We start from the raw sequence: 26,005 nt of genomic DNA on the forward strand, positions 1-26,005 counted from the left end.
ACCAGTCTTATTTAGCTTGACTATATCCAATTCAGATTAGGGACATAAGCAGCAGGAATGAGAGAAGAGTATGATGGCTGTGGCCAGTCAATAACAATTAGTAATTAGTTTATCACTGTGGTCTGCCAGACTTAAGTATATACTGTAGTGAACATGAACATGGACTAAATCAGAACTCCCACTAATGGGATAGTACTGTTCTACTAGGCTCGTCTTCAGTTGTTACTTTGAAGTAAAACTTGATATTAAAACTAGTTAATTAGACCCTTTCTTCTGTTATCTCTCTGCTGGGGGAAAGTGTGTATTGAACATTAAATGTATTGGTTTCAGTCAGGTTGCAGTTTTTAAAGAATGGATATCTCAAAGAATGTGCAGCCCCTGCTGAATAAAACACATGCCATTGGCATCAAGTTACGAATGTCTTCTTGGTCTTGACTTCCCTGTAAACTTATAAAAGTTAGAGGGAGTTAATTCAAAGGAATAAATAACACTTTGATAAACTAAAGGAAAAGGTGTAGACAGAACAGTGATATCCTTCACTTGTTAAACCTGGCCACTTGTCTGCAAACTTCACCTGATCACATTGTCTAACATGATAGCCTTAAATGCAGTGATAAATGTGTAGCTGTTGCACCACTCCAGAACTCCTTCCACAACATATCCTTTTCAAGAGGGTTTAACTTTAACTCTAAAGGAATCAAACTCCCCTTCCTACGTACCTATTTTCAATCGACCCATGTAGTAAATATGTGTACTGAGAGCTAATGAGGCAATAACATGAACCGCAGAGAAAAGGATCCAGAACCATGTAGCATTCTTTCCAAATATCTGAAAGAGAAGCAAACAGTAGTTGAAAAAATATTGTAATCTTAAGCAGAAAACAAAATTGAACACATGGTCAGCATAATAATCCGCAAGTCTATAGACTCAATGCTGATGAATCTGAATATGCTAAAAAATAAAACTTGAGCAGTTTGTCTATGTCTGTCCTTGTCCTAACTTCACAGCTAAAACTGCTCAGCTGAGCTCCACCATCTAAACTGAACAGCACTGCTCACCACTCTGTTTTGTGATTAAGGCCTGTTCTGAATCCACTGTCCTAAAAGGAGATTCTCAGAAAAAATCTCATGATAGCAGTTGCACTTTATTCAATATGTGGCCAGAATGAGACTCTTGTGTGAATGCTACCTAAATCAGGCAGTTTTTTCCTATCATGTACTTTTAATGAAATCTACTTTTACGTGAAACTATCCATCCATCCATCCATCCATTTTCCAACCCGCTGAATCCGAATACAGGGTCACGAGGGGCTGCTGGAGCCAATCTCAGCCAACACAGGGCACAAGGCAGGAACCTATCCTGGGCAGGGTGCCAACCCACCGCAGGACACACACAAACATACCCACACACCAAGCACACACTAGGGCCAATTTAGAATCGCCAGTCCACCTAACCTGAATGTCTTTGGACCATGGGAGGAAACCGGAGCGCCCGGAGGAAACCCATGCAGACACGGGGAGAACATGCAAACTCCACGCAGGGAGGACCCGGGAAGCGAACCCAGGTCTCCTAACTGCGAGGCAGCAGCGCTACCACTGCGCCACCGTGCCGCCCTTACGCAAAACTAATGTATTGTTATTAACCTTCCCCCATCATGCATCACCAGTTTATCACTGAATAAAAACAACATACCCACCCATGTATTGTATGCTTATATAAAGACAAATGAAAATGACAACTAACCTACTAAAATGTCTTTGAGCTGTAATAGGGAACTCGGGCAATCCTACATGAACAGGAAGAGCCCATGCAAAAGCCACACAGTACCCACCTCAGTCAGAAATTTAGCTTGGGAACCAATCTCTGTAAGCCTAAGCAGGCCTTTTGGAGCTTGCCTGTTTTATTTTTGTAGCTAACCCAAACAACTTGATGGACTTAGTGGTCTTATTTGTTTGTAAAACTACCAGTGCCCACTCCCACATAAACTACCACGCAGCAGTTTCGGTGGGACCATGAGAAATGATTGCATATTTATACTATTTATATTTTTATAATTATTAACTTTTACCATCCGAGGGGAAGTAAGTGACTGAGCTCCGTCATTACCCCCACCACCTAGACCTGACCACTAATCCGCTGTTCCGTTATTCGCTGCCACCGCATTGTTTTCACACCGTTATCGCTCAGCACAAACCAGCCCTTATTATTTTTATAATAATCAAAAATTATCGATTCTTTCGTAGAATCAAAACACTTGCAAACAGTTTTCGTATATTTTAGAAGTAAATAAGAGCGCTAAAGGTGGATACAGATAATCAACAAACAACATAGTTTACATTTTTTGTGTTTTTAAATGATGAAATTGCCTGCTCAACACAAATGGTTAAGGCAAAGCAGATGCATCCATCCCATTAAAATTTTAACTTAAATTTAATAACTAAGATGTATGTAATATTTTCGGAATAAATAATTGTTTGTCAACAAATGTTTTATTCACAGCAGCCTGTACCTATGCAGTGCCGCGCAGTGGGTATGTGGCACTCTTGTGCAAAGTATTTGGTGCCCCCAATTTTCTTGAAATGATATTGATTTTTTAATTTTTAATAAAAGGGTCCGCGAGCCATCGAACAATTTTTAAAGGGACCGCCACGCAAGAAATTCTAAAGAAGTTTGAGAACCGCTGCCTTAAAGGATAAGTTCAGAATTTTTCAAGTCAAAGTTATTTCTTCACTAAAATGGTACATATGCATTTGCCACAGGAAATTGTGTTTTCTATAAATGCGTAATATCATAGGTAGATAGTACGTTATATATGTTATGTCCATCATTAAGAAAAGGTAAATTCATTAAGGTCAGTATTAATGATTTCTTACCACACCAAGAACTGCCAGGAAAATCACCAGGGCAAAAATGGCATAAACGGCATAAGCTCTGGGGTTGATGTCTGGGTGCCGAGTCTGATACAGCTTCAGCATGCACAGGCCGGCTATCATGTACAGGAAGGAAGTATCTGTATGAGACAAAATGCTTTCATGAACAGGGATGCATTTTTATTCCTTATATACAACAAACGTTTTTTCATAGACAATGCAGAAGCTGGATTTAGAATACAATCAGTGTAGCTAGCAAAGAGACAGCATTCTGTGATCAGGCAGCAGCATAGATGAATGATTGTCAGAGCTAGCATTGGACCATTGTATGCAGAGAAGAAAAGTACATTAATTAGGGTCACAAAACACAGTGAAATATACCATAAACAGAGTTGAGTGTAGCATGGTGTAGCATGGTGGTGCAGTGAATAGTGCCTGCCTCACAAATCTAGTGCCCAAAGGTCATCTGGGTGGACTGTGCTCATTTCCATCTTGTTTGTGTATTCTGATTGTACATTATGTCCACATCCCCATCCTATGTAAGTGTGGGTGTGACCCTGAGTGGGCCCAAGATGGACTAGCAACTTGTCTAGGGCTGTTTCCTGCCTTATGCCTAGTGCTTCTGGTATAGGGTCTGGCACCCCCCATTACCTGGAATAAGTGTAATTTAGATTTAAATGTTATTAATGAGGATCAGAAAATGCTGCACTGTTGGTCCAATTAAAATGGCATATAGAGATATAGCAAGTCATAAGGATTTCAACAGACTAATAAAACAATGTAATCGGCTACAAAACAGTTGGAACATATCATTTAAAAATACAGTACAATTATGTATCATAATAAAAGCTATACAGATAGTAAATCTGAAAAATTATCTAGGAGGCCCTGAACTAGATAGGCTAGTCACAAGATGGGAGGGACATGGGACATAAAAGCGGGGGGCCTACATGGTGTCATTGCTGTGTGCTTAGTTCAGTTGCAAAAGTCAGCATTTGAGCTCCTCTTTCTTAACCGTTTCAAACGTTTCATTGAAATTTTGAAATTTATAATCATTCAAGCACTTTTGTCTTTGTTCTTTGATATTCAGCACTTGACTTCTACCTGTTTCTGATTTTCTATTGTGCACTATTCTGCCTGATGTTTTTGCCCACTGTGTATGAGCTTCTGCCTTTATTTTTGACTACTGTTTTTGGAACATTGATATCTGTGATTTTTTAATTTTTTTTTTTAACCTTGTCTCTTTAAGCATAAGCTCATCAAGATTGGCACTTCACCTATGGGGCTTACAGCCAGCTACGCTTTACGAGGTGGTAAGTTATGATACGGCTTTGGAGCTCAGCTTTCCATTTTAGAGCCTGCCATTGAGGGGCTATGCTGCAAATCCTTCCAGTTCTGTGGGCACATTTGGTCATGAAACTGACATATGCTGAAATAGGCCATGAATTGGACTGGAGCCCACTCCAGTGCCTTGTGTTCAATGTTGCTAGGAATATTCACATCACATCTGCATTTGTTAACAACCTGCTTCCTAAGATGAGGCCGACTACTTCTGTACTGGAACTGGAAGTAATAATCCCAACTGTTAAGACAATAATAGATAGATTCCTCAGCACAGGCTTTGTGCCAGTCACTTACTGTATGTAACCATAATGTTAAAAAGTCTGGCCTATCTCTCATTTACCTTTTCTGTCAAAGGTTCCTGAGCATGTTGTAGCCTCCCAACTAACCAATTACTTAACTTCTTTGATGGAAACCTTTCAGTCTGGTTTCAGAGTGCAGCACAGCTGTGAAACTACTCTGCTTTGGGTAACAAATGATTTGCATATGGCAGCAGACTCTGGACTAATCAGCATATTAATTCTGTTAGACCTCAGTGCAGCATTTGACCCTGTCAGACATGACATTCTACTGTCCAGAATGGAGAACATGCTGAGTATCTCTGGCACTGCCCTCTAGTGGTTTAAGTCCTATCTCACTGAAAGGCAAGAGTTTGTTAGTCTTGGCAACAGCAGATCCATCTTAGCGCTGGTCACACAAGGAGTTCCTCAAGGCTCTGTCCTCGGCCCTCTGCTCTTCTGTATCTATATGCTTCCCCTTGACCCTACTATTCGTTGCTATGGACTGGGCTGTCATTTTTATGTAAATGATACTCAACTCTACTTCAATGTTAAAAGTGAAACTTCATCAGGTCTTTCTCAGCTCACAACTTGCCTCAGTGAAATTAAAACTTGGATGGAGCAGAAATCTTTAAATTGCAACAAAACTAAACTCCGGCAAATTGACACTAAAGCACAACTTAAGAAAAGGAGCTCCTTCTTAGTCACTCTTGACTGTGATCTGTCACACGTGTAATTAGGAGTCAATTAAAGGGCTTAAATAATGGCAATTCCATGTCCGACCAGGGGGTGGCAGGGAGCATTAACTGTCCCTCTCAATCCCTTTTCTCAGAAAATCCCACAGGGTTTCGGTGCTTCCGATGACATCACTTCCTGTTCCAACACCTCCGATGACGTAATTTCCAGTCCCGCCTCTGACGACGTCATTTCTGGTCTCGCCTTTGACGACTTCACTTCCTCTTTCGTCCCCGATGATGTCATTCCTGCCTTGACCTTTAAAGCTGCCATCTTAGCCTCATAAACTCAGTTCTGTTTTGGACTCAATCTTGTAAACATCGCTATATCATTTGAAACTACCTTTTTTGCAGCCAGGACACATTATACGTGTGGCTGCTCCAAACCTTCTTAATGTCTTCTTGTCGTTTTTGTGACAGATCTCATCAGACCTTCTTCTAATGCAAGGAATTTTGGTGTAATTTTTGATTCCTCCCTTTCTTACTCCACCCACATAAACCACATTAAGAAACTTTTTTACTTTCACTTCCTATCTCCATGCTTTTATCACATCCCGCATCGAATATTTTAACTCCCTACAGGCAGGTGCCCCTTAATCTTATATCACATCTCCAGTTGATTCAAAACTCTGCTGCAAGAGTCCTTAGCCGAACCAGCAACAGTGACCACATCACACCCATCCTGCTTTGCCTTCACTGGCTCTCTGTGTTTTACAGGATCGAATATAAAATTCTATTTATAACCTACAAAGCTTTAAATGGCCTTGCACCAGACTATATGAGTGACCTTCTCCATTGCTCTGCTCTTGTTCGTCCACTAAGGTCCTCTGATTCTGGCAATCTTGTTATGCCCCCCACCAACCTGCACTCTATGAGTGACAGCGCCTTCAGCTGTATAGCGCCCAGACTTTGGAATGACCTCCCTAAATGAATGAGATCAGCAGACTGCATTCATTCTTTAGAAAACAACTTAAAACTCATCTGTTCAGGAAGGCGTTTAGATTAACCTAACATTCTGCCTCAGTTTACCTCTCTGTCCAGACACTCAATATAATTTGTGTGTGTGTGTTATATCACAGATGATGTTATTTGTTTCATGCATTCCCTTTAGTATTGAACTTATTATTTTACTCTGGTTTATTTTTCTTCTTTTTCTTTTATTCTATTTAATGCTTTGTATATCCTGTATTTATCGGTTTAGTGTTCTATGCAGAAAATATTTGTATCCAATGTTATATACCCTGCTGTTTAAATAAGCACCTTGAGCATGGGAAAGGTGCTATATAAATAGAATGTACTATTATTATTGTTATTAAGATATGTGGATTAATGAATACATGTTGATAGTGTGCAAATCCTGCATACAAAGGGCTGAGAACATCATCATTCATTAGACAATGAGTTGTTTTACAGTAGTATAATAACAGTATAGGTTTAGAGCGTGCTGAAACTCAGTAATGTGCTGATGACACCACAGCTATCTGCACTTTTCACTGAGGACTGCTGCCATTTGGCTAAAACAAGCAAATTACTCCTCCTGGAATCAAGGGTGACAGATGCAGTGGTAGAGTATCATATGACTTGATCACAGATAAGACCTCTAGCATGTACAGTAGAATACCCAAGAAGGACTCTTTTATGACTTATTGGTATTTACCTTTAATTGTCTGACATTTTATGGCTTCTTTACTTTATTTTAACAGTATACCAATTATTTGCTCAGGCTCCATTTAGTGTTTTTCTGTGGGTTCAGCCATCTTGTTTGTTGTTGCCACACCAATTGCTGTCATATGATTTGTATCGCATTACAGGTGACATTTAAAATGGAAGCTGCAGCACTCTGTAGTCTAAAAACAAATGAATGTAACTTGCTTTGCCTTTCCGGTGAGATTTGTGAATTATAGTTAATACAGTGGAACCTTGGGTCACGACTGTAATTCGTTCCAAAACTCTGGTTGCAACCCGATTTGGTCGTGACCCGAACTAATTTCCCCCATAGGATTGTATGTAAATACAATTTATCTGTTCCAGACCATAAGAACTGTATGTAAATATATTTTTTTAAAGATTTTTAAGCACAAAAATAGTTAATTATACCATAGAATGCACAGTGTAATAATAAACTAAATGTTAAAACATTGAATAACACTGAGAAAACCTTGAACAACAGAGAAAACTTACATTGCAAGAGTTCACGCTACAGCCTTATGAACATTTTTTTTAAATGAGTTTTAAGCACAGGGAAAAAAATGAAAATTTGAAAAATCCTTAATTTATACAAAAACTAACCATAAACAACCATGAAAACTAACCTTGCATGAGTCAAGTTCTGGCATGAAGGAAGTGAGGGGGAAGAACTAGCCACTCATAGAAGAATAGTTTTGCAGCAAATCGCCATGAATCTTCCTGGCTTTCTCGCATAACATCGCCTTGCTTACGGTATCCCCTGCAAGTTGCTTCTCGTTCAGCCACACTAGCAACAGTTTTTCCACCTCTTCCAGCACTTGAGGCCTCTGCTTGGTTAACACTGTAACTCCTTTTGCAACATCAGCTGCTTTAATGGCCTCTTTCTGCTTTAGAATAGTCGAAATCGTAGATTTTGACTTCTTGTACTCGGTGGCAAGATCAGTAACGCAAACGCCACGCTCATACTTTTCAATAATTTCTTTCTTTAATTCGATTTCAGTTTTCTTCGAACCTTTTTTCTCACCAACACTACCACTCTTCACTTGCTTAGAGGCCATGATTAATTGCAAAATTAATGTAAAAGCACACGAAATAGAGCACAAAGAGTTCACAGCGAATGCATGCACGTCTGACTGAGAACAAGGTACAGGGAGAGACTGAACACGTGCGGAAATCATTGGTGCGTACGAACCAGAAGGGAAACTGGCTTGTTCATCACCCGAGTATGTGGTCGTGAACAGATGCGAAAGTTTGGTGAACTTTTTGGTCGTAACCCGATTTGTACGTGTTCTGAGACGTTCATGACCCGAGGTTCCACTGTATCTTGAATGTTTGTCTTCCTTATTTTCAGCTCTTATTCTTGCCTCACATTTTGACTTTGGTTGCTGGTTTTCATACCAGTAAAGAAGTAATGAATTTGGGCTTGTCTTAGTGGCTATTCTTTAGGTTCTGCCCTTCAAATTTATTTTCTCCTTGCCCTTCAGGACGCAACACTTTTCTATCTTGCCTCTGATAGACTGGATGGCCTGCCAGATATCTGAATTTTGACTCCATCATAATCTCCTAAAGGTTCATTTTCTCGTGAAATGGTGTAAATTGTAGTGTTCTGTTTCTTCTTTTCTCCTCTGTTGTCAACTGACCATGACTTACATTTCCTTACATTATATCTCGGGAAAATATACAGTGAAATTATTGTACAATGTTTCAGTTATTACCGTCTTTTTAGTATAGGTATAGGTGTATTCTGTTTATTCACATATTGTATATGTTGCACAGTGTCCTGTTATTATGTGCATGTACTCCTAGTTTGTTGACTGAGAAAATAAACTTTATATTATATTCAAATTAATTGAATATTTTGGTGTGGAGCAGAAAATATGCTAAAATTCATATGGTGGGGTAATACCAGGAAGGGGTAAGATACAATGATGCATTTTTTGGTGTGTTTAGATAAGTGTGATTTTAGAATAAAATGGCAAAAGAAAATAAACATGAGTTTAGGGATATGCAAACAACAGAACATTGTAGCTGGTTCTAAAGCTACAGTAGTGAGCAACACAGCCTAATACAGTTGGTTTGAGCCATGGATTGAGAATATATGAAATGAAAGTAAAATATATGACTGAAAAAGATGTAAAAAATCCTTTTGGGATGATCTAGAAATATTAAGTTTACTATACAGTTTACAGGGCAGTTTAGCATACAGTTAAAAAACAATGTAAGAACATAAAAAATCATATCTTCCAAATAAAATCAATCTGAAATGGTATAGAAAGCAGCCACTACTTACCAAACTGAAAGTTGGAGTAGTTTGGACAAACATGGTAGCATGCGCTAAGCACTCCCTCCATCATCAGTGCCACTGCCATGGCATAAAAAAGGCCAAAATGTTTAGGAATTCCACACTCCTAAAACAGCAACAAAAAATGATCCCGTCAGCTTCTGTTAGAGGTGAAAGCTAATTGGAAACTACTGACAGAACAGACTATTGAATGGCTAGGCATTTAAAATTGATACATTCATTGTGCAGAATATTAGAGCATTAGGACCATCTAAACAGGCCATTCAGCACAACAAAGCTCATCAGTCCTATCCACTTAATTCTTCATAAATAACATCAGGTCTAGTTTGTATTTATTGCTGTGCAGCACTTTCAGATTTTACAAGGGTCACTTAGATTAAGGATGATATTATTATTATTATTATTTAAATAGTCCAGAAAGAAATATAATGATGAAACAAAGTTACATTTTAATGGAATTTTTATGATATTCTAAATTTGCCAGTAAAAGTGACAACTACATGTTGCATGATTATAGAGGTTTACATCTATAAATAAATAAGTGCAACTGAAAAATGGAATGGTACAATTTTTAAATTAGATTTTTCAAAATAGTCTGTTTCTTCTCCGAACACTACATTGTTAATGCTGGGTAAGTTCATTACAACTGTTTAGTTGAACCCAAGTTCAGAGCTGTTCCCTACGTTGCACCCAATAGGCAGTAGCCCCGGTGACCCTGAACTGGTCGAGTAAGGCACAGAAATTGAATTTACAGACTATGATATAACAAGAATTCGTGCCTTTGTGAAACACTGCATACATAAGGTTGTCACCCTACAACCTTAAAGTGGATTCCTTTGTGTGAACCTGACACCAAACTTTTGACTCACCGTGGCATAGATGTCCTTGACTTCGAGTGCGCGTCTGTGCGTCATATCTCTCTGAAGGACAATGAGAAGGAAAAGGAATCCCAACATGATGTAGCCAGCATTACTAAGGATGTTATTGAAGGCACTAAAAGAACAAAATAGAAAAGTAATGAGCAGCTTTTGTCAGGTGCATGTTTAGTTTTGCTAATCACTTCTTGATTACTGACCTTGATAATATATCGTAAAAAATTCAGAAAGATAAAATTATAACTTAAACTTCTAATATTTGGAAAGCATATTTAACTATGTAATAATTCCTAATAATAATATGATTAATACAAATATACAATAATGTAATACTCCAAGGGGAATTCATTTCCCTAAAGAAGACTCACATCACTGTAGTAGTTTGAGACAAAATTGTATGAAATTAATGAAATAATGTGTCCAAACCTTAACACTCCAAGCGGATGAGCACACAGAAAATTGTAGTAACAAATGTCTTGGTTGCCTGTAACATTCACAACCTAAAACAGATAGCAGGCAAAGCAAAAATATAAAAATATCATTGAAATTATCAATGTTTTATTATTTCCTTACATCAATGTTCTACCAAAGAGGTGACCTGGCATCATTAGGTTTAAAGATGAAATATTCTTTATAAATGTAATTATGGAAACTCAGAATTGTTGGGTCTGTGTCAACTACATCATATCATATCATATCATATCATATCATATCATATCATATCATATCATATCACATCATATCATATATCATAGACACATTATAATGTGCATTTTTTATATTCTCTTTCTGTGTAAAATATTTAAATCTGAATCAGCAATTTTCAATGCTAAACAAAATGTTATTTGCATTAAACAAACTGAAAACCGTGGCAATATTGTTAGCTGCTCTTCTACCTTCTACTACTTACCGTCTGATAAGTGATGACTAACTGGATAACTGGGAGTGCATAAAACACGGAAATGGTCAATATGTTCCTATAAAAGAATAATAAAAAATGCATTTTAAAGCATTAATCTCCTCTTTCAGCTCATCAAAGTTCCTTCTGTGCTAATAGAAGGTTGACCTGCTAATGTTAACAATGAGCAGCAGATCAGTTTCAAAAGCATGGCTCTGTAGCCTTTTCCATTTGCTCCCACAAGCTTCAGTGCAGCCTCTTAAAGTCTTTTGCCTTCATTCTCCTCTTTACTATCTGTTTAGTGGTTGAAATCCTAAAGGAGATCTACAATGTTGTCTTGAGTTGACAATTGTTTTCATATATTTTTTTAAACTGAAACAGAGTGACCTGATAAGACAAGAGGGAGCTATGTACCATCATCTTATGTTATGCTTCTTGTTTCCTTGAACATGAAGATATGCCGCCTGTCTGTATAAAAGCTATCACATCTTAGATCTTCCACTATGTGATGCATTAACCCAAAAAAGAAATGGTTATGCAAAACCTTTCATTAGATAAGTTCTTTTAAGAAGCTTCACAGTCCATCCATTTATCCATATGTCGATCTATTTGCCATATTCGCTTACTCCAATTATTGTTGCAGTTGCCAGAAAATATCTCAGAAGCACTTGATGCAAAACAAGAATAGACTCTGGGTAAGACACTTATCCTCTGAAGAGCATACTTCTACATACACATCTACATTCATCTACAGTAACTTAACATGCATGCGCCTGAGGTGTGAGATTAAGACCAGAGTACCAGGTGAAAAACAGATATAAACATAGGGAAAACTTTTAAATTCTACATGGACAGTGGCCAGATTAAAGTTCAAACAAGAAGTGTGCCATGTTTAGCAATTACTACCAAACGTTACCCAACCTTTAAATTAATAATCTGGAATAATATATCTCTGCTCCATAAGTATATCTTCTCGGGAATATAACCCAAGCAATAGTTTGATGTACACTTACCAGAAATATACTTGGTATTTTTTCCTGATAGATTTACTGTCTTTGCGAGCCAAGTCTGATACATAGAGGAATGTCTGAAAAAAGATAACATTGTAAACCACAAAGATAGAGTGCAGTTAGAATCAGCTAAATAGCATATCATCTTATGGGTGAGGGTGTACAATGTGGACTTCATGTGTTATAAAGTGTACCAGGAGTGCAAAGCTTTTATGGGGCAATAGCTCAAGATTTAAAATACAGTGCATTCTTAGTGACCAAACCTCCAGAGGTTTTCCAGCTTGAGTATCATGGTTCAGTCAGAGTTTCATCCCTGAGGTAAGTTTACTTTTCTTTTAATTAGACTTTTTGTTGTTTTTTAGATATTATTTTGTGTTGTTATTACTTTTTTTTAACTCTTTCTGAATTTTATGCATTGAGTACTGTGTTGTGTATTAATTAGTTTTCAATTTTGTGTTATATTAGTATCATATATATTGTTTGCCTTAGTTTTCTGCCCTGTTCCCTTTATTTGGAGCCCCAGGGGAAGGAGTCACCTAATGCTACATTTAGGAAATAGCCTGTGATGTTCCAGGTTGATGCCACTCTGCCAAATGCTTCTGGGAACCTCTTGAACCCGGAATTATCGATAGTAAAATGTTCAGTGCTTTTATTAAAACAAAACTGTGTCTAAAGTGCAGTGCATCAAAATTAGTCCATAAACAAATAAATAATTTATAAAATCAGGTGTCAAAAAGTGGAGGTTAAAATGTCCATATAAATAATTCCATTAAAATGATTTGAAAAATCAAGGGAAAACATTCTATTTTAAAAACCATGAGCTTCTGTGCTTTTCTGTAAAATCCAATACCTCCTTGGCTTACCTTTTGCGGATTCCTCAGCATTAGGAGACGTCCACCAGCAGGCACAGATAACCCTTAATCCAGCTCTGGTCCCTGTTGCCAGTTCTACGGCATTTGCAGGGCAACAAGTCGAGTTTTGCTCCTTTCTCCATCTAAACTGCTGTTTCTCAGTCTACTGTGGGAGCCTCCTGGAGCACTCGGTCACTTCTGCGCCACAAATTCCCAGCAAGAGCAGCCCCTCTGCCCCCCTCTTGAGCGTCTGGCCACATGCTCTGCTCATGAGGCTCACTTTCCCATCCACCTGCTTCCCCTTACATATTGCACCAGCCTCCATCCCGTTTCTGCCCTTCTCTCCTTTCCTTTTTCTTTCCTTTCCTTTCCTTTCTTTTAACCTCCACATCTTCTTTCTTCCTTTTCTTTATTTTTTTTGTTGTCCCCTCTCTGCCGTGCAGACTCTCTATATAGCCCTGATTGTATGCAGGTGCTCTCCTCCACCCACTCTGAAGTGTAAATGAGTCACCTGACTGACCTCCTCGCATTCACACATGAATTTGCGATCAGCCAAGCACCCCAATGAACCTCAGAATGGTGTCTGCATGTGCACATCTGCACCCATTCACAGCCTGCACGCTCTGGGATGTGATTATTTATTTAAAAATCGTACTCTGCCACAGATCTCTTATCACACTGCTCCCCAGCAGAACTTAAGGAAAAACAGCCAATAACAAGGTTGCTTTGGCATTGTGATTGCTCCTGTCTTCTGCTTTGTGCTGTTATCTGGATTTGGATTTTCTGGTTTTGAGCCTTTCCTATTGTTATTAGGTACAACTTTTGGTCTGTGTTACTTGATTTGTTAATTTTTTTCTCTTTTTAGTGCTCCTGCCTTTCTTATCCTTTTTTAAATTCTTTAAGGAAAATATTTAAATATAAAAGGAACTGTGCTTTATTTTATTTTTGTTTTTGAAGTAATGAAGCAACAACAATGAAGAAGAGATAGCTAATCCCAAAACATGCCAGCAATTTGACATTAGTGGTTAACTTCATTTGCTCAAGCAGGGTTACCTCTGGAGATGCCTTCTTCACTTTGTTAGACGTTTCCATTTCATCTGGGTTTTCACATTCTTTGCACAATCAGGTAAAGCAACCAATTGACAGTTTTCATATTTCTTAAAATAACTGTTGCCATATTATTCATTGAGTGTTTATTTTACATCTATGCTCTCCTTTGACTATACCCCTTCATCCTCTTTGACAAAGTGTCTAGCTCTAGGGAGCCATGGTTACTCACCTTGGTCCTTGTGACATCTTTGTTCATGTCAAAATTGTGAACTGGATCAAAGTCACTGTCTTCCTCAGCTGAAGAGTCAGAGTAAGATCGACATCGAGCTGTGTCTTGCGGTGTTGAGGAATGACTAGCTGGGGTTCTGCAGCTTGATTCTTCTGGAGATCAGCAAACAACATTTTCCGTAAACCAATAGGGGCTATTTAAAATATATACTAATATTTAACATAAATTCTACAGCTCTAAAATGGGCTGGTGTCACATCAAGGAAGGTTTCATGACTCATGCCCAGTACTACAGGATCAACAACCAGGGTCAGTGACAGAATAAGTTTAGCAGTGGGGCCCTAGATTTTCACAAGGGTAGGGAGGGACATTATGACACATGATTACAATACAAATAAAGCCCAAACAATTTTCTATTTATAACAAGTATTCTGGAGAGTGCATAGTCAAAAGAGATGAGATACAACTTTGATACAATCAAAAACCACAGGTTGGTAATATGCAGCATACAGAAAAGCAACACCGCACAATGTGCAACTGGAGATCACAACATAAATTAAAAAATGCATAAATAAAAATCACCATAAATATGTATTGACTTTTCATCTGCGATTAAGCTCGACATATCATGGTTTGTCTCATGCACTGGCAGGCATTCTAAATAAAGTGTGATACACCTTTAAACTCCTCTCTGCCAGTCTGTGTAACACTTTGTACTTGGGGTGGCTTTGAATATCGGGAGAATGCGCTGGTGGTGGAGCTGTTAAGATATGTTGCTGGATGATTTGGTATTAATGTTACAATTGCATTACAACTGGAAGATTTAAAATCTTTGACATCTGAACACAGTGGATGCGTCTTTCACAAGGGACAAAACGTAAAGCTAATTACATTTTAATGTACAGGTGAACTAGTTCTTTCTTTTTGTTAAGTGCATACTAAATTAAATTCCTACACTTATTTTCTCACAGCACTTTTCCAAAATGGAAAAACCCACAAGCTGCACTGCTGCAATGGCAGTTTTGCAGGCATGCTGGCAAGAGTGAATTGTGAACACAATTCTCACTCAAAATCACAAACTGGAAAAGTGGATTTGAAAACGAAAGAATATTGCCATTCTTCTACCTTCATTTTAGAAACTATTATCAGCAACGCACACTTGGGAAACTCAAGCAATTAAACTGACTGTTGGCTGACTCATTGGGGATGTCTTGAAATGTGATGTCACTGGTAACTTTGTGTCAACTTTGGACAGTATATGAAGAGAAGTGATGGCAGATTTTCAGAAAGTATTGTTATTGTGTAAAACATTTAATAAAATAATGACAGCTTTATTACTAAGAAACTGTCAAATATTATCCAATGATTACCATCATTGTTTTTCATTTAAGTCACAAAGGTGTTTCCTGAATCATTTCTGTAAACTGAATTAAAAAACCCTTGTTAATGACTCAGTAATACAGAAGAATAGGTGAATATTTTGATTCAAAGAAATGGGACTAGACCACAGCAAATGGCAGGCAGCCTGTCACAAAACCCTGGGGAAACCATATGGATTAACAAGGATACTGAGGTGGACAGAGGTAAATCAATGCATTTGTATATTGCTATAATTCACTTTAAGTTGACACTTGCATACTAGTATCCAAAGTGAAAGAGTAATGCACATCCACAATGTGCATGTCTTTTATGATAATCTTTATTCATTTTATAAGCCCTTTTTCCATTACAGAGCTAGATGAGGAGAGACTGACTCACATGCCCATACTTATTTCACGGGTGCCAATTAACTGAGCTTAAAGAACTATGGGACATGGAAGAAAACCCAAATGTGCACAAGAAGAAGGTATAATATCTATGCAGACAGTGAATGCACTGGAAATTTAATTCATGTTTTCGGAAGAGTAAGGCTAACTACTGTTTCAACGTGTTTTACACACAATAAATGTCAGTAAAAAAACAATGAAAATTAATAGAATATATGGAATACACATGCAACAAGTAACAATGCAAGAAGAATAAACAAAAAAGATACTGCAGAAAATCAAATCAGATTGACACAACCATTAATTTAACCAAATATAAAGATGGCCCATATGTCTTTTCATGAAACCTCGAGGTAACCCAGTATTCTTTTAGTATGTGCTGAAGACATGAAATCAGATAAGCATTTGAACTCACCGATTGCCCCATAGCTACCTTCTTCTGTGCCACTGCTGTCAATGGGATGAAAGGATGCCACCATATTAGCACCTGAAGTGGAAAATCACACTTTATTGCCAGGCACCTCTAAAAATCTTTTAAAATATGCATTAGTTAATTCTTTTGACATTACTTTTCTGATGTAATTTATTTCCTTGTTAAAAATGTTTGCTATTGTGATAGGAGAACAATAGTAAAAACAAATTATGCCTTTTTAGTGAGAGAGGAATGTACAAGAGGAGATAACACAATGCACAAATGTAAACAGACAAATAAACAAAATTATTCTGCCTCCCTGGACCTGGCTTGCTAGTTTAGAGATCCCCTACCTTATCGGTGGGGTGGCCTACCCACTTTTCCAACTTAAAGTACCAGCAAACACTCTCTTTCTCACCTGCTATCTCTCTTTTTTCCTTTTCACACTGGCCTCTTTCTTTCATCAGCTATGAATTCATCCCAGACTCACTTCCTAACTCCAGGTTACTTAAACAGTAAGACGGTTTTAAATACCCTGTTAGCGTTACCTGTGACTAACCCCTGGAATTACTTCCAGATTCATGAAAAGCTCTCGTTTTGCTATAGGAACAGCACACCCATGGTTTCCTTGCATCTGTGAGCTATCAGTTGTTCTTAATAGATTGGAATTCTCAGCAGCTTCCATCCTTCCTGTCTCAAGGAGCAAACAGGGTTCTTATCTTTGCATCCCAGGACTGTATGTTGCCTAATTGCAACATTTCAAACCTTAATTCCCACCTTTAAAAAAGCAACCTGCTTCAGTTATTCTTGATATGGGACAATGTGAAGTCTCCTGTTGGCCCCCAAAAATTATTAAATGATTCCAGTTATATATACCCTGCTTCTCTTTTGCATTTACTGGAGTCTCTTGTGGCGTACATTTGCTATAAGAATTTTTGGAATTGACACTTGAGATGTTTCACCTTTTCACATTGTTGTATTCATGTTAAGTGCTGGGTTGGATTTTTGGGAGAAACACAAGGGCACTTTTTCTGCTTTAGCACATTTGCTACTTGGATCTCACAAAAACATTGAAAGATAAGCTTAAGTTTATGCATATATAAAGAGTAAAGTAAATGAATTAAACAAATAACCAGGTTATTTTTGTTTTATTTTTATATTATTGACTGAGGTGAAAGGTTAGTGTTGTATTAGAGAATTTGGGTTTCTTCTGAATTTGCTGAGCTTTCATGTGTAATTACTACTGCCCAATAGCATGTGAACATAGTATCTGCTTGTTGTCCTCCTGGGGTGTAAAGAACACATTTGTGGTACACCACACTGGGATATACTGGATCTTTTCTGCTGACAAAGTGGCCATCTGTCTACTCAGGAGACCTTTCTATGATGCCTTGTGCCATTCTATTGTATGGGCCTGGCAAATTACTCCCTTACATAATGTATGATTCCAGAACGATTATCTATCTGCCTACCTGCCTGCCTGCCTGTCAAGAAGTCCAAGAACATGATAAAGATATGACTATGGAACCTGCTCAAGTCTATAGTGTTACTAACTGGGACATCATTTAATGGAGCTGATACATTTTACACTCTCAAGAATACATATTGTATTGCTATACCTCATTTACAGAAGCACTGTATATTTATGGGACTTACTTCATTTTCCCGGTGTTACAGGCCGCTTGATATTAAAACAGGGGTTTACATATTCCAAGGAAGGATCCCCTTTAATGGCACAATTAGGGAGCACTCTTGTAACTCAGGAAATTCTGTATTTCTAATATAAATGTAAGGATACATTTAAGGCTGATTAAAGCTAAGTATATAGCATGCTCTAGTGATCCAAGTGTTGATTCAGCAGTCTTGAAAGAAAAATGAAGAAAGTACATCCTTTTGGAAAATTATACTTTTACCATATTTCTAATTTACTTTACTTTTTAATGAAATTTGTTGTTTTATTATTACTCCATCCTTTCTAGGTAGTATTTGTTAAACCTTGGTCAGTGCATTTGAATATTTTATTTAATACAGGAAAAAGCTCTTGAACTTCAAAAGTATTTAATTGTTTTCTCAGATGGAAACAGAATGTTAAAGATGGCAGTACCCTAAGTTCTTGTCTATAAGCCGGACTCATGTATTAGCCGGAGACCAAAAATCATACGAATTTTTAAAATAAAATCGTATCATAGATAAGCCGGACTCATGGATAAGCCGAACGTACTATAACCTATAACTAATAGAAGGGAGGGAGGTCAGTGGTCTCACTCGCGCCCATTTAATTTCTTTAAGGGGGGAGAGAGTGTGAGATATTGCCGTCTCTCTCACTCCCCGCATGGCGCGGTTGGAGCGGCCGGAGCGCGTTCTTTCTGCTCTGGGCGTCGCCGAGTCAACACGAGCGCGTAGCGGTCATTTAAATTGTGATTTTATATGTAAGCATATTTAAATATATATCGCGGATTTCTGCGGACAATGGGTCTTTTAATTTCTGGTACATGCTTCCTCAGTTGGTTTGCCCAGTTGATTTCATACAAGGGACGCTATTGGCAGATGGCTGAGAAGCTATCCAGCTTACTTTCTCTCTCTCTCTCTCTCTCTCTCTCTCTTGCGCTGACGTAGGGGGGTGTGAGCAGGGGGGCTGTGTGCAGCTGCTTCCTGAAGGACATGCTGCACGGAGCTTCGCATACTTAAAAGCTCAAAGGGCACGTATTGATTTTTTTTATCTGTCTCTCTCTATCTCTCTCTATCTATCTCTCTCTCTCTCTCTCTTCCTCTCTCTTCCTGCTCCTGACAGAGGGGGTGTGAGCTGCCGCCTTCAACAGCTTTGTACCGGCGGTGCTTCGCATACTTAAAAGCCAAAAAGCCCTATTGATTTTTTTTTTGACTGCTTGCTTTGCACTCCTTTGAAAAGGAAGATATGTTTGCATTCTTTTAATTGTGAGACAGAACTGTAATCTCTGTCTTGTCATGGAGCACAGTTTAAACTTTTGAAAAAGAGACAAATGTTTGTTTGCAGTGTTTGAATAACGTTCCTGTCTCTCTACAACCTCCTGTGTTTCTGCGCAAATCTGTGACCCAAGCATGACAATATAAAAATAACCATATAAACATATGGTTTCTACTTCGCGGATATTCTTATTTCGCGGGTGGCTCTGGAACGCAACCCCCGCGATGGATGTATAAGCCGGACTTATGTATAAGCCGATATTCTATTTTTTCATTTTCACAACTTTTTTCCTTAGATAAGCCGCGGCTTATTGACAAGAACTTAGGGTACTTGTTATTGTTCCTACTGTATGTGTTTGTTGTTTAGCTGAAATGTTTTCCAGGCTTCAACACTTTCTTATTTAAAAACATTCACATTCTAACTGTACTGCTTTTGGTATTCTTGACCTTAGGTCAAAGGTCATTGCAATCTGGAGCTAAAATGGGCAGACAGAAGTTCCAAGAAACTGCACGTGGAAAGAGGAGTCCAAGAACACTAGCTAATGCATAAACAAAGATAAAGAGACACTTCATAATTCCATTTTGAATCAGTACAAAAAGTAAAGACAAAAAGTAAAAGTAATGGGAATGTACTAAAAAAACATTCAAAAATAAAAAAATTACCTTCATCATCAGGACCGCACACTCCATCTGCACCCCTTCGGTGAGCACTAAAAAGAGGCATCATTAGGCATTGCTAAAAATACACCTAGACGTGATTAAACAAAAAGAAGGACGTTCCTACCCAGACTAAAGGCAATGCACTGCTTCATCTTGTGCTGTAATATACTTAGAAAGATTTCAGCATACTATGCAAATTCATATAATTTATTGATTGATTAATTGATTGTTTAATTGATTGGGGAAAAAAAAGACCCATACATGCATGCCTAGTTTGTATGTTTTTTTAGCAACATGATATGGCATTTCACAGCTTGCAGTCCTTAGTTTATTCATATTTTCTGATGTCTTCCACATTAAAAGATTCAATGTTTAGACTGTGTGAGTCATTTTACTGATCAACATTTCCACCATAGTGTACAGCATTCCCATACTGCACCCCATGTTATTGCAATATCATAAATTCCATAAACTTACCATGCATACTGAGTGAAAGTAACAAGCAGAGCTCCTCCATAGAACATCAGGAAGATGAGAAAAGACAAGAGTGTGGCATGGATATATACTGACTCTGAGAAAACAAAAAAGTAAAACACTTATTTTTAAAACACTTACCAGGAAATATAAAACATGAAAGTGAAATAGAGTGCATATGTAGACTCTTATGTCTATCATCTTCATTTTATTCAGTTTCTCTTATGACTTTCTATATTGATTCAAAGTACATTGTATAAGGGTATTGAATCTTCTTCAGAATTCCCCATTGTCCAAAGGCTGCATTACCCACACCCCACCGACAGTTTCTATAATAGTCCCTGTGAACAGGATGTGAGTTCCATTCAGGAACTTTCCTGTAAATCTTAGATTAACAAAGTCAGCCAGCTTTAAGAGTTCCACGGTCTGCCTAGGAAGGAAGATGTTGCTCCATTTATTAATCTCTAGTGTCCCCAGGGAAATGGCTATTTCCCACTATGCCTTGGAACACTCTAAATGACCTGATAATGGGGCATGTAGTTCCCTACCAAGACCTTCTCTGTTATTACCAGTGGTATGATGTAGGTCAGCATTAAGGTTTGATATGGAAGCCACAGGGAGTGAAACATGGTTACCCAGTGGCAGTCTATTTTAATGTCCAGGGCCAGGACCTTAGTAGTTTACCTGTTTTTCCTAAGGTTGGCACATCGGTTACCTTTGCAAAAGAACCCGAGATATTAGGTCATTGTAATGTGAGATTGTCAGTTCAATCCCCACCAATGACTTACTATGTACTGTAAGTCACCTGGGCAAGTCACTTAACCTGTTTGTACTCAAATTGTAAAGATATGGAAACAAATGTAGTATTCTTGTGACTTGCAAATCACATTAGATAAAAACATTAGCTAAGTAAGCATACTATACATTTGTCTATGTGAAACTTAATGACTAAAGATTTTGAGTGTAAACTGCATAGGCTCCCACTGTGTCTCTAAGCAAAGCCACTGAATCAGACAGCATTCCAGATGTACAAATTATGTCTAAATAGTTGTGTACATATACAGCATAAAATGATTGTTTTCTGCTTTGTAAAACAGGTATTTGTGCTCTTGCCTGCCTGAATGAAAATGTCTATAATATCTCATCTTATGTCTTATCTCATTTTCTCAAACCACATTTCCTAGTGAGGCTTCCCAGCTGCAGATTCCAGCACATCCTGGGGAATTCCCAAGTGTCCCCCAGCCAGTGTGTCCTGGGTCTGCTGCAGGATCTCTGCCCAGTGGGATGTGTGCTGAGCAGCTGTAGCGGGAGTTGCCCAGGGGGTATCCATACAACATGCCTGAACAACCTCAACTGGCTCTACTCTGAGCTTCTTATCCTATCACAGTGTCAGCCCGGCCTCCTTGTAAAAAAAAAACAAAAAACTTATTTCTGCTGCTTGTACTCGCAATGTCATTCTTTTGGCCATTACCCACAGCTTATGACCATAAGTGAGGCTAGGGATGTAGATAATGGGTAAATAAAGAGTTCTGCCTTTAGACTGAACTCCCACTTCACCACCACGGACCAATACAACACCAACAGGACAGCAGCTGCTGTTCCAATCCACTTATTGATCTCAAGTTACATTTTTCCATTACTTATGAACAAGATCCCAAGATATTTCAACTGCACTAAGGATAGTTATTCCCCCTCTCCTGGAGAGAGCAATCTACTCTTTTCCAAGATAGAACCATAACCTCAGACCTTACACCTCAGCAGCGAATCACTCAAGTGAAAAGTCACTAAAAGTCACAGTCAAATGAGGCAAACCAGATAAGTTGGATTCAAAGCAAGGTGTGTAGACCGGATAGACTAGTGGAAGCCTTGGCGAGCAGTAGGTTGTCCTGGGCATTTCTGGGGTAAGGATTCAGTTTGTGATGAGCTCAACTCCATTTTCCTAAAGAATGTCTCCCATGTGCAGTGTAAGGTTGGGGATATTGACTTCAAATGGACCCTGTTCAAGACCTCAGTTGTGGAAGCAGCTGCTAATAGCTGTAGTCTTAAAGAGGTTGGGGCTTCTCATTATGGCAACCCAAGGACCTTAAGGTGGAAACCAGAGGTGAGGAAAACTGTCAGACTGAACAAGGTGGCCATCTGGGAAATGGTTTCTGTGGGGTCACCTGACTCGGGTGACAACTGCTACAGTAGTTGTGGAAGCAAATGCTTGAGCATGTGATGACTTTGGAGAGGCCATGGAAAAAGACTATTGGATGGCTATGAGGTGTGACCCTGCTCAGACTATGTTAAGCAAGGATTGAGAGGTGCTGACCTCTTCTCAGGTAAAAAATCTATAACAGCTACAGAAAAAAAAATCTGTTTCTCTTTAAATCATTCTCATTGCATCTACTTACTGTAAATATAGCTACTCAGGTGCCTAGTAGTTAGAATAAACAATGGCATTGAGTTAATACTGAAAAAAAGTGTTGACCTGTACAGTTGTTCGTGTTTTTCCTGTACCACTCCCAATTTCAATATGTTGTGGTGTATTTTTTTCTCTGGCTTCCTTCACACTCACCGCTAACAGCAGGCACAACTGTAATTCTGAGGTCCTTTCTGTGTTCCCCAGTATGACTGCTGTTTCCTTTACCTGAAAACAATGGATGACATTACTTGAGGTGATCACACAGATATAGCCTTGCTCTGAAAAAAAATCCTAACATACATTTCTTATGTGCTACTGATTTTTTTATATTATTGATAACAGTAACAGTACAGTAATAAGAGTAATATTAATAGTAACATCTTCAAGAAAATAAAAAAAATGTTTTGGATCTGTCTGTGGTAGTATAAAAGAAAAAACACACGTCTATGAAATGACTCCCCAAGAAGCAGGAGTTTACACATTTTACAAATTCATTCATTTTCACTGATCCACACTCACCTTCCTCTGTTGTGAAAGAGCCCCCACAAGCATAGTCCTCGGGTCTGACAACAAACACAATGTAGAATTTTCCATCAGGAAAATCTTTTCTCTGTAAAAGCAGATGTAAAGCTGTATTGCGTTTTATTAATTGTTACACATCACCCCTTATTTCTTCAGTTTATAGTATATGAAGATCCATCCATCCATTTTCCAACCCGCTGAATCCGAACACAGGGTCACGGGGGTCTGCTGGAGCCAATCCCAGCCAACACAGGGCACAAGGCAGGAACCAATCCTGGGCAGGGTGCCAACCCACCGCAGGACACACACAAACACACCCACACACCAAGCACACACTAGGGCCAATTTAGAATCGCCAGTCCACCTAACCTGCATGTCTTTGGACTGTGGGAGGAAACCGGAGCGCCCGGAGGAAACCCACGCAGACACGGGGAGAACATGCAAACTCCACGCAGGGAGGACCCGGGAAGCGAACCCAGGTCTCCAGGTCTCCCAACTGCGAGGCAGCAGCGCTACCCACTGCGCCACCGTGCCGCCGTATATGAAGATGTTAATCATATTTGTGCATTTTCTCTATAAACAAGTTACCCTTTGAAACTTCACCTACTCTTGCCTGCAAATATCCCTCATACTCCCAGACCTCAAATGACAATTTTTGGAGTAGTCATAATCTATTATCATCAGAAGAACAACCCATGTGGAGAATGAATAGTATGCACATGTTTTACGAGATGAAATAGCTTAGACTACCACCATATTAATAAAATTATATTCCAGAGGATTCTATAACTATTATCCCAGTATCTATCTATCTATCTATCTATCTATCTATCTATCTATCTATCTATCTATCTATCTATCTATCTATCTATCTATCTATCTATCTATCTATCTATCTAGCTATCTATCTAGCTATCTATCTATCTAATCCCTTCTTCTCTGATATCAGATGTCTCAGTTTTGAATTACCTGCACTGTGATTGCAGCTTGCTTGGTCATAGACTGGTACACGCCTATGAACTCCACATTGTGGTCAAGATCATAAACTGGGCACTGAGGAAAGAAAAAGTTGATCAGATCAAGGAAACGGCTAGGATGGCATAGTCTGTACATAGAGGTTAATGCAATGTGACCAACATGTGGGACACTACCCTCCCACACAACACACCTGTACCCTAGTCAAAAAAGCTGTTATCCTACCACTGGAATTCTGCATCAGATGCAAGATCAAATCAAATATTTTCTATTGTCAATTACCATATTGTCAATACACATTGCAATTCACAAATTACCTATACCTTCACTGGTATAGAGTTTAAGTGACCTATATTAGCCATCAATCCATGCATTCAAAAATACTCGGAGAAAAAACCTACAGCGATCCAGGGAGGATGTACTGATCCTACACAGTCTGTGACTGTGCCCAGGATTCAAACCAAGTGTCTCCTATGAATAGTGACACAGTAGCACTAACTGATTAGAATAAAGTCTGGACTTTGTATGACCAGCACAATACAAGGTGCAACCTTTATCTCACTGTATATGTAATACACATTGCAATAGTAACAAAATCTATGATAATAATGCTAATCTTATTCAAATAAACAGTATTCTATATTTTATCTTTATCATTCAGTGGCACAAAATGGACATTTTATGTAAACAGTAAACTTCATGCAGCCAATACATTTCCACACATCCATTGTCAAATCCAGTTAATCTTTTTCATAGGCACATGGAGTTTCATACATTTTAATCCAATTTTATATTTATTAATGGTAAAATAATTTTTGGATTAACAGCGTTGATTACAAAAAATTAATGAATTCTAGTATATCTTTTTGTACTTTTGTAAATTTCACATTCACAAAATCCAAGCTATGTGTATTTAGAACTATTTTAAGCGGACAGTGGCACAATTTTTACAGAGTCTGATAATGTAAAAGCCAGAAAGATGATTTATGTTATAAGTAAAGTAAATGTAACAAATTTGATTGAATTTCTTATTTTATGTTAAATTCCAATTTTCATATCATTTTTCTTGTGTAGTATTCATATTGTATTTTAAAAATTGAAGACAATACACATAGAGTTCTTTACATAGCATTGTACATGATTTTCCAGGAATATATTGGTTCGAGTGATTAAGTAAACATTTCATGTATTCACGTTACACTTAAGAACGAATTTTTCTACATTTGACATAAAGAATGTCTTAAAGAATATGGCCATTTTGAAATGTAAGATTGATTGCAGAAATCAAAGAGTCCATCGTAATTACTGAGATTAAGCTTATGGCCTAACTTGTCCAAAGTGAAGTTTGCCCAGTCATTATCAATTGCAAATTTACTATATTGCATATACACTAGATGTTCAAACAGCATCCTGAGGATCTTCAAAGCACAAATAAATTATACTTTTACAATTTTTGATTAAAAATAGTTTATGCAGAATGTTGTAGTTACAACAAAGCTGCTTAATCTCTATTTGCTTAAATGGAAAAGGTTTGCCTGCTTCAGCCTTTCATTGAGCTGTTGTGATGAGATTATAACCTGTTCTGTACAAATGTCTTAATGAAGAATAACTCACCACAATGTCCTGAACGGACACAACGGTACATGGATGTGCCTGCTCTGCCTCCACTTGAATCACCACAGAGTTCACTCTGACAGGAAATGTGTACAAGAAATACTGATAAAAG

At 38.2% G+C, this 26,005-nt stretch overlaps 1 protein-coding gene across 1 annotated transcript in view; it reads right to left on the minus strand.

Annotated features, from left to right (window-relative positions):
* Positions 1 to 26,005, minus strand: part of LOC114651226 (SID1 transmembrane family member 1-like) — a 60,181-nt gene that overhangs the window by 15,921 nt on the left and 18,255 nt on the right. The window contains exons 5-19 of the mRNA XM_051926652.1: positions 25,894 to 25,995; positions 24,274 to 24,357; positions 23,302 to 23,392; positions 22,936 to 23,007; positions 20,382 to 20,475; positions 19,908 to 19,954; positions 16,305 to 16,376; positions 14,125 to 14,276; positions 11,998 to 12,071; positions 10,997 to 11,063; positions 10,513 to 10,586; positions 10,081 to 10,204; positions 9,200 to 9,317; positions 2,874 to 3,010; positions 720 to 828 (exon numbers count right to left, since the gene is read on the minus strand). Of these exons, the coding sequence (XP_051782612.1) occupies positions 720 to 828; positions 2,874 to 3,010; positions 9,200 to 9,317; positions 10,081 to 10,204; positions 10,513 to 10,586; positions 10,997 to 11,063; positions 11,998 to 12,071; positions 14,125 to 14,276; positions 16,305 to 16,376; positions 19,908 to 19,954; positions 20,382 to 20,475; positions 22,936 to 23,007; positions 23,302 to 23,392; positions 24,274 to 24,357; positions 25,894 to 25,995 (1,417 nt within the window). The remainder of the gene's footprint in view (positions 1 to 719; positions 829 to 2,873; positions 3,011 to 9,199; positions 9,318 to 10,080; positions 10,205 to 10,512; positions 10,587 to 10,996; positions 11,064 to 11,997; positions 12,072 to 14,124; positions 14,277 to 16,304; positions 16,377 to 19,907; positions 19,955 to 20,381; positions 20,476 to 22,935; positions 23,008 to 23,301; positions 23,393 to 24,273; positions 24,358 to 25,893; positions 25,996 to 26,005) is intronic.

This window comes from Erpetoichthys calabaricus, chromosome 4 (genome assembly GCF_900747795.2).
Source record: "Erpetoichthys calabaricus chromosome 4, fErpCal1.3, whole genome shotgun sequence".
Classification (NCBI taxonomy): Eukaryota; Metazoa; Chordata; class Cladistia; order Polypteriformes; family Polypteridae; genus Erpetoichthys; species Erpetoichthys calabaricus.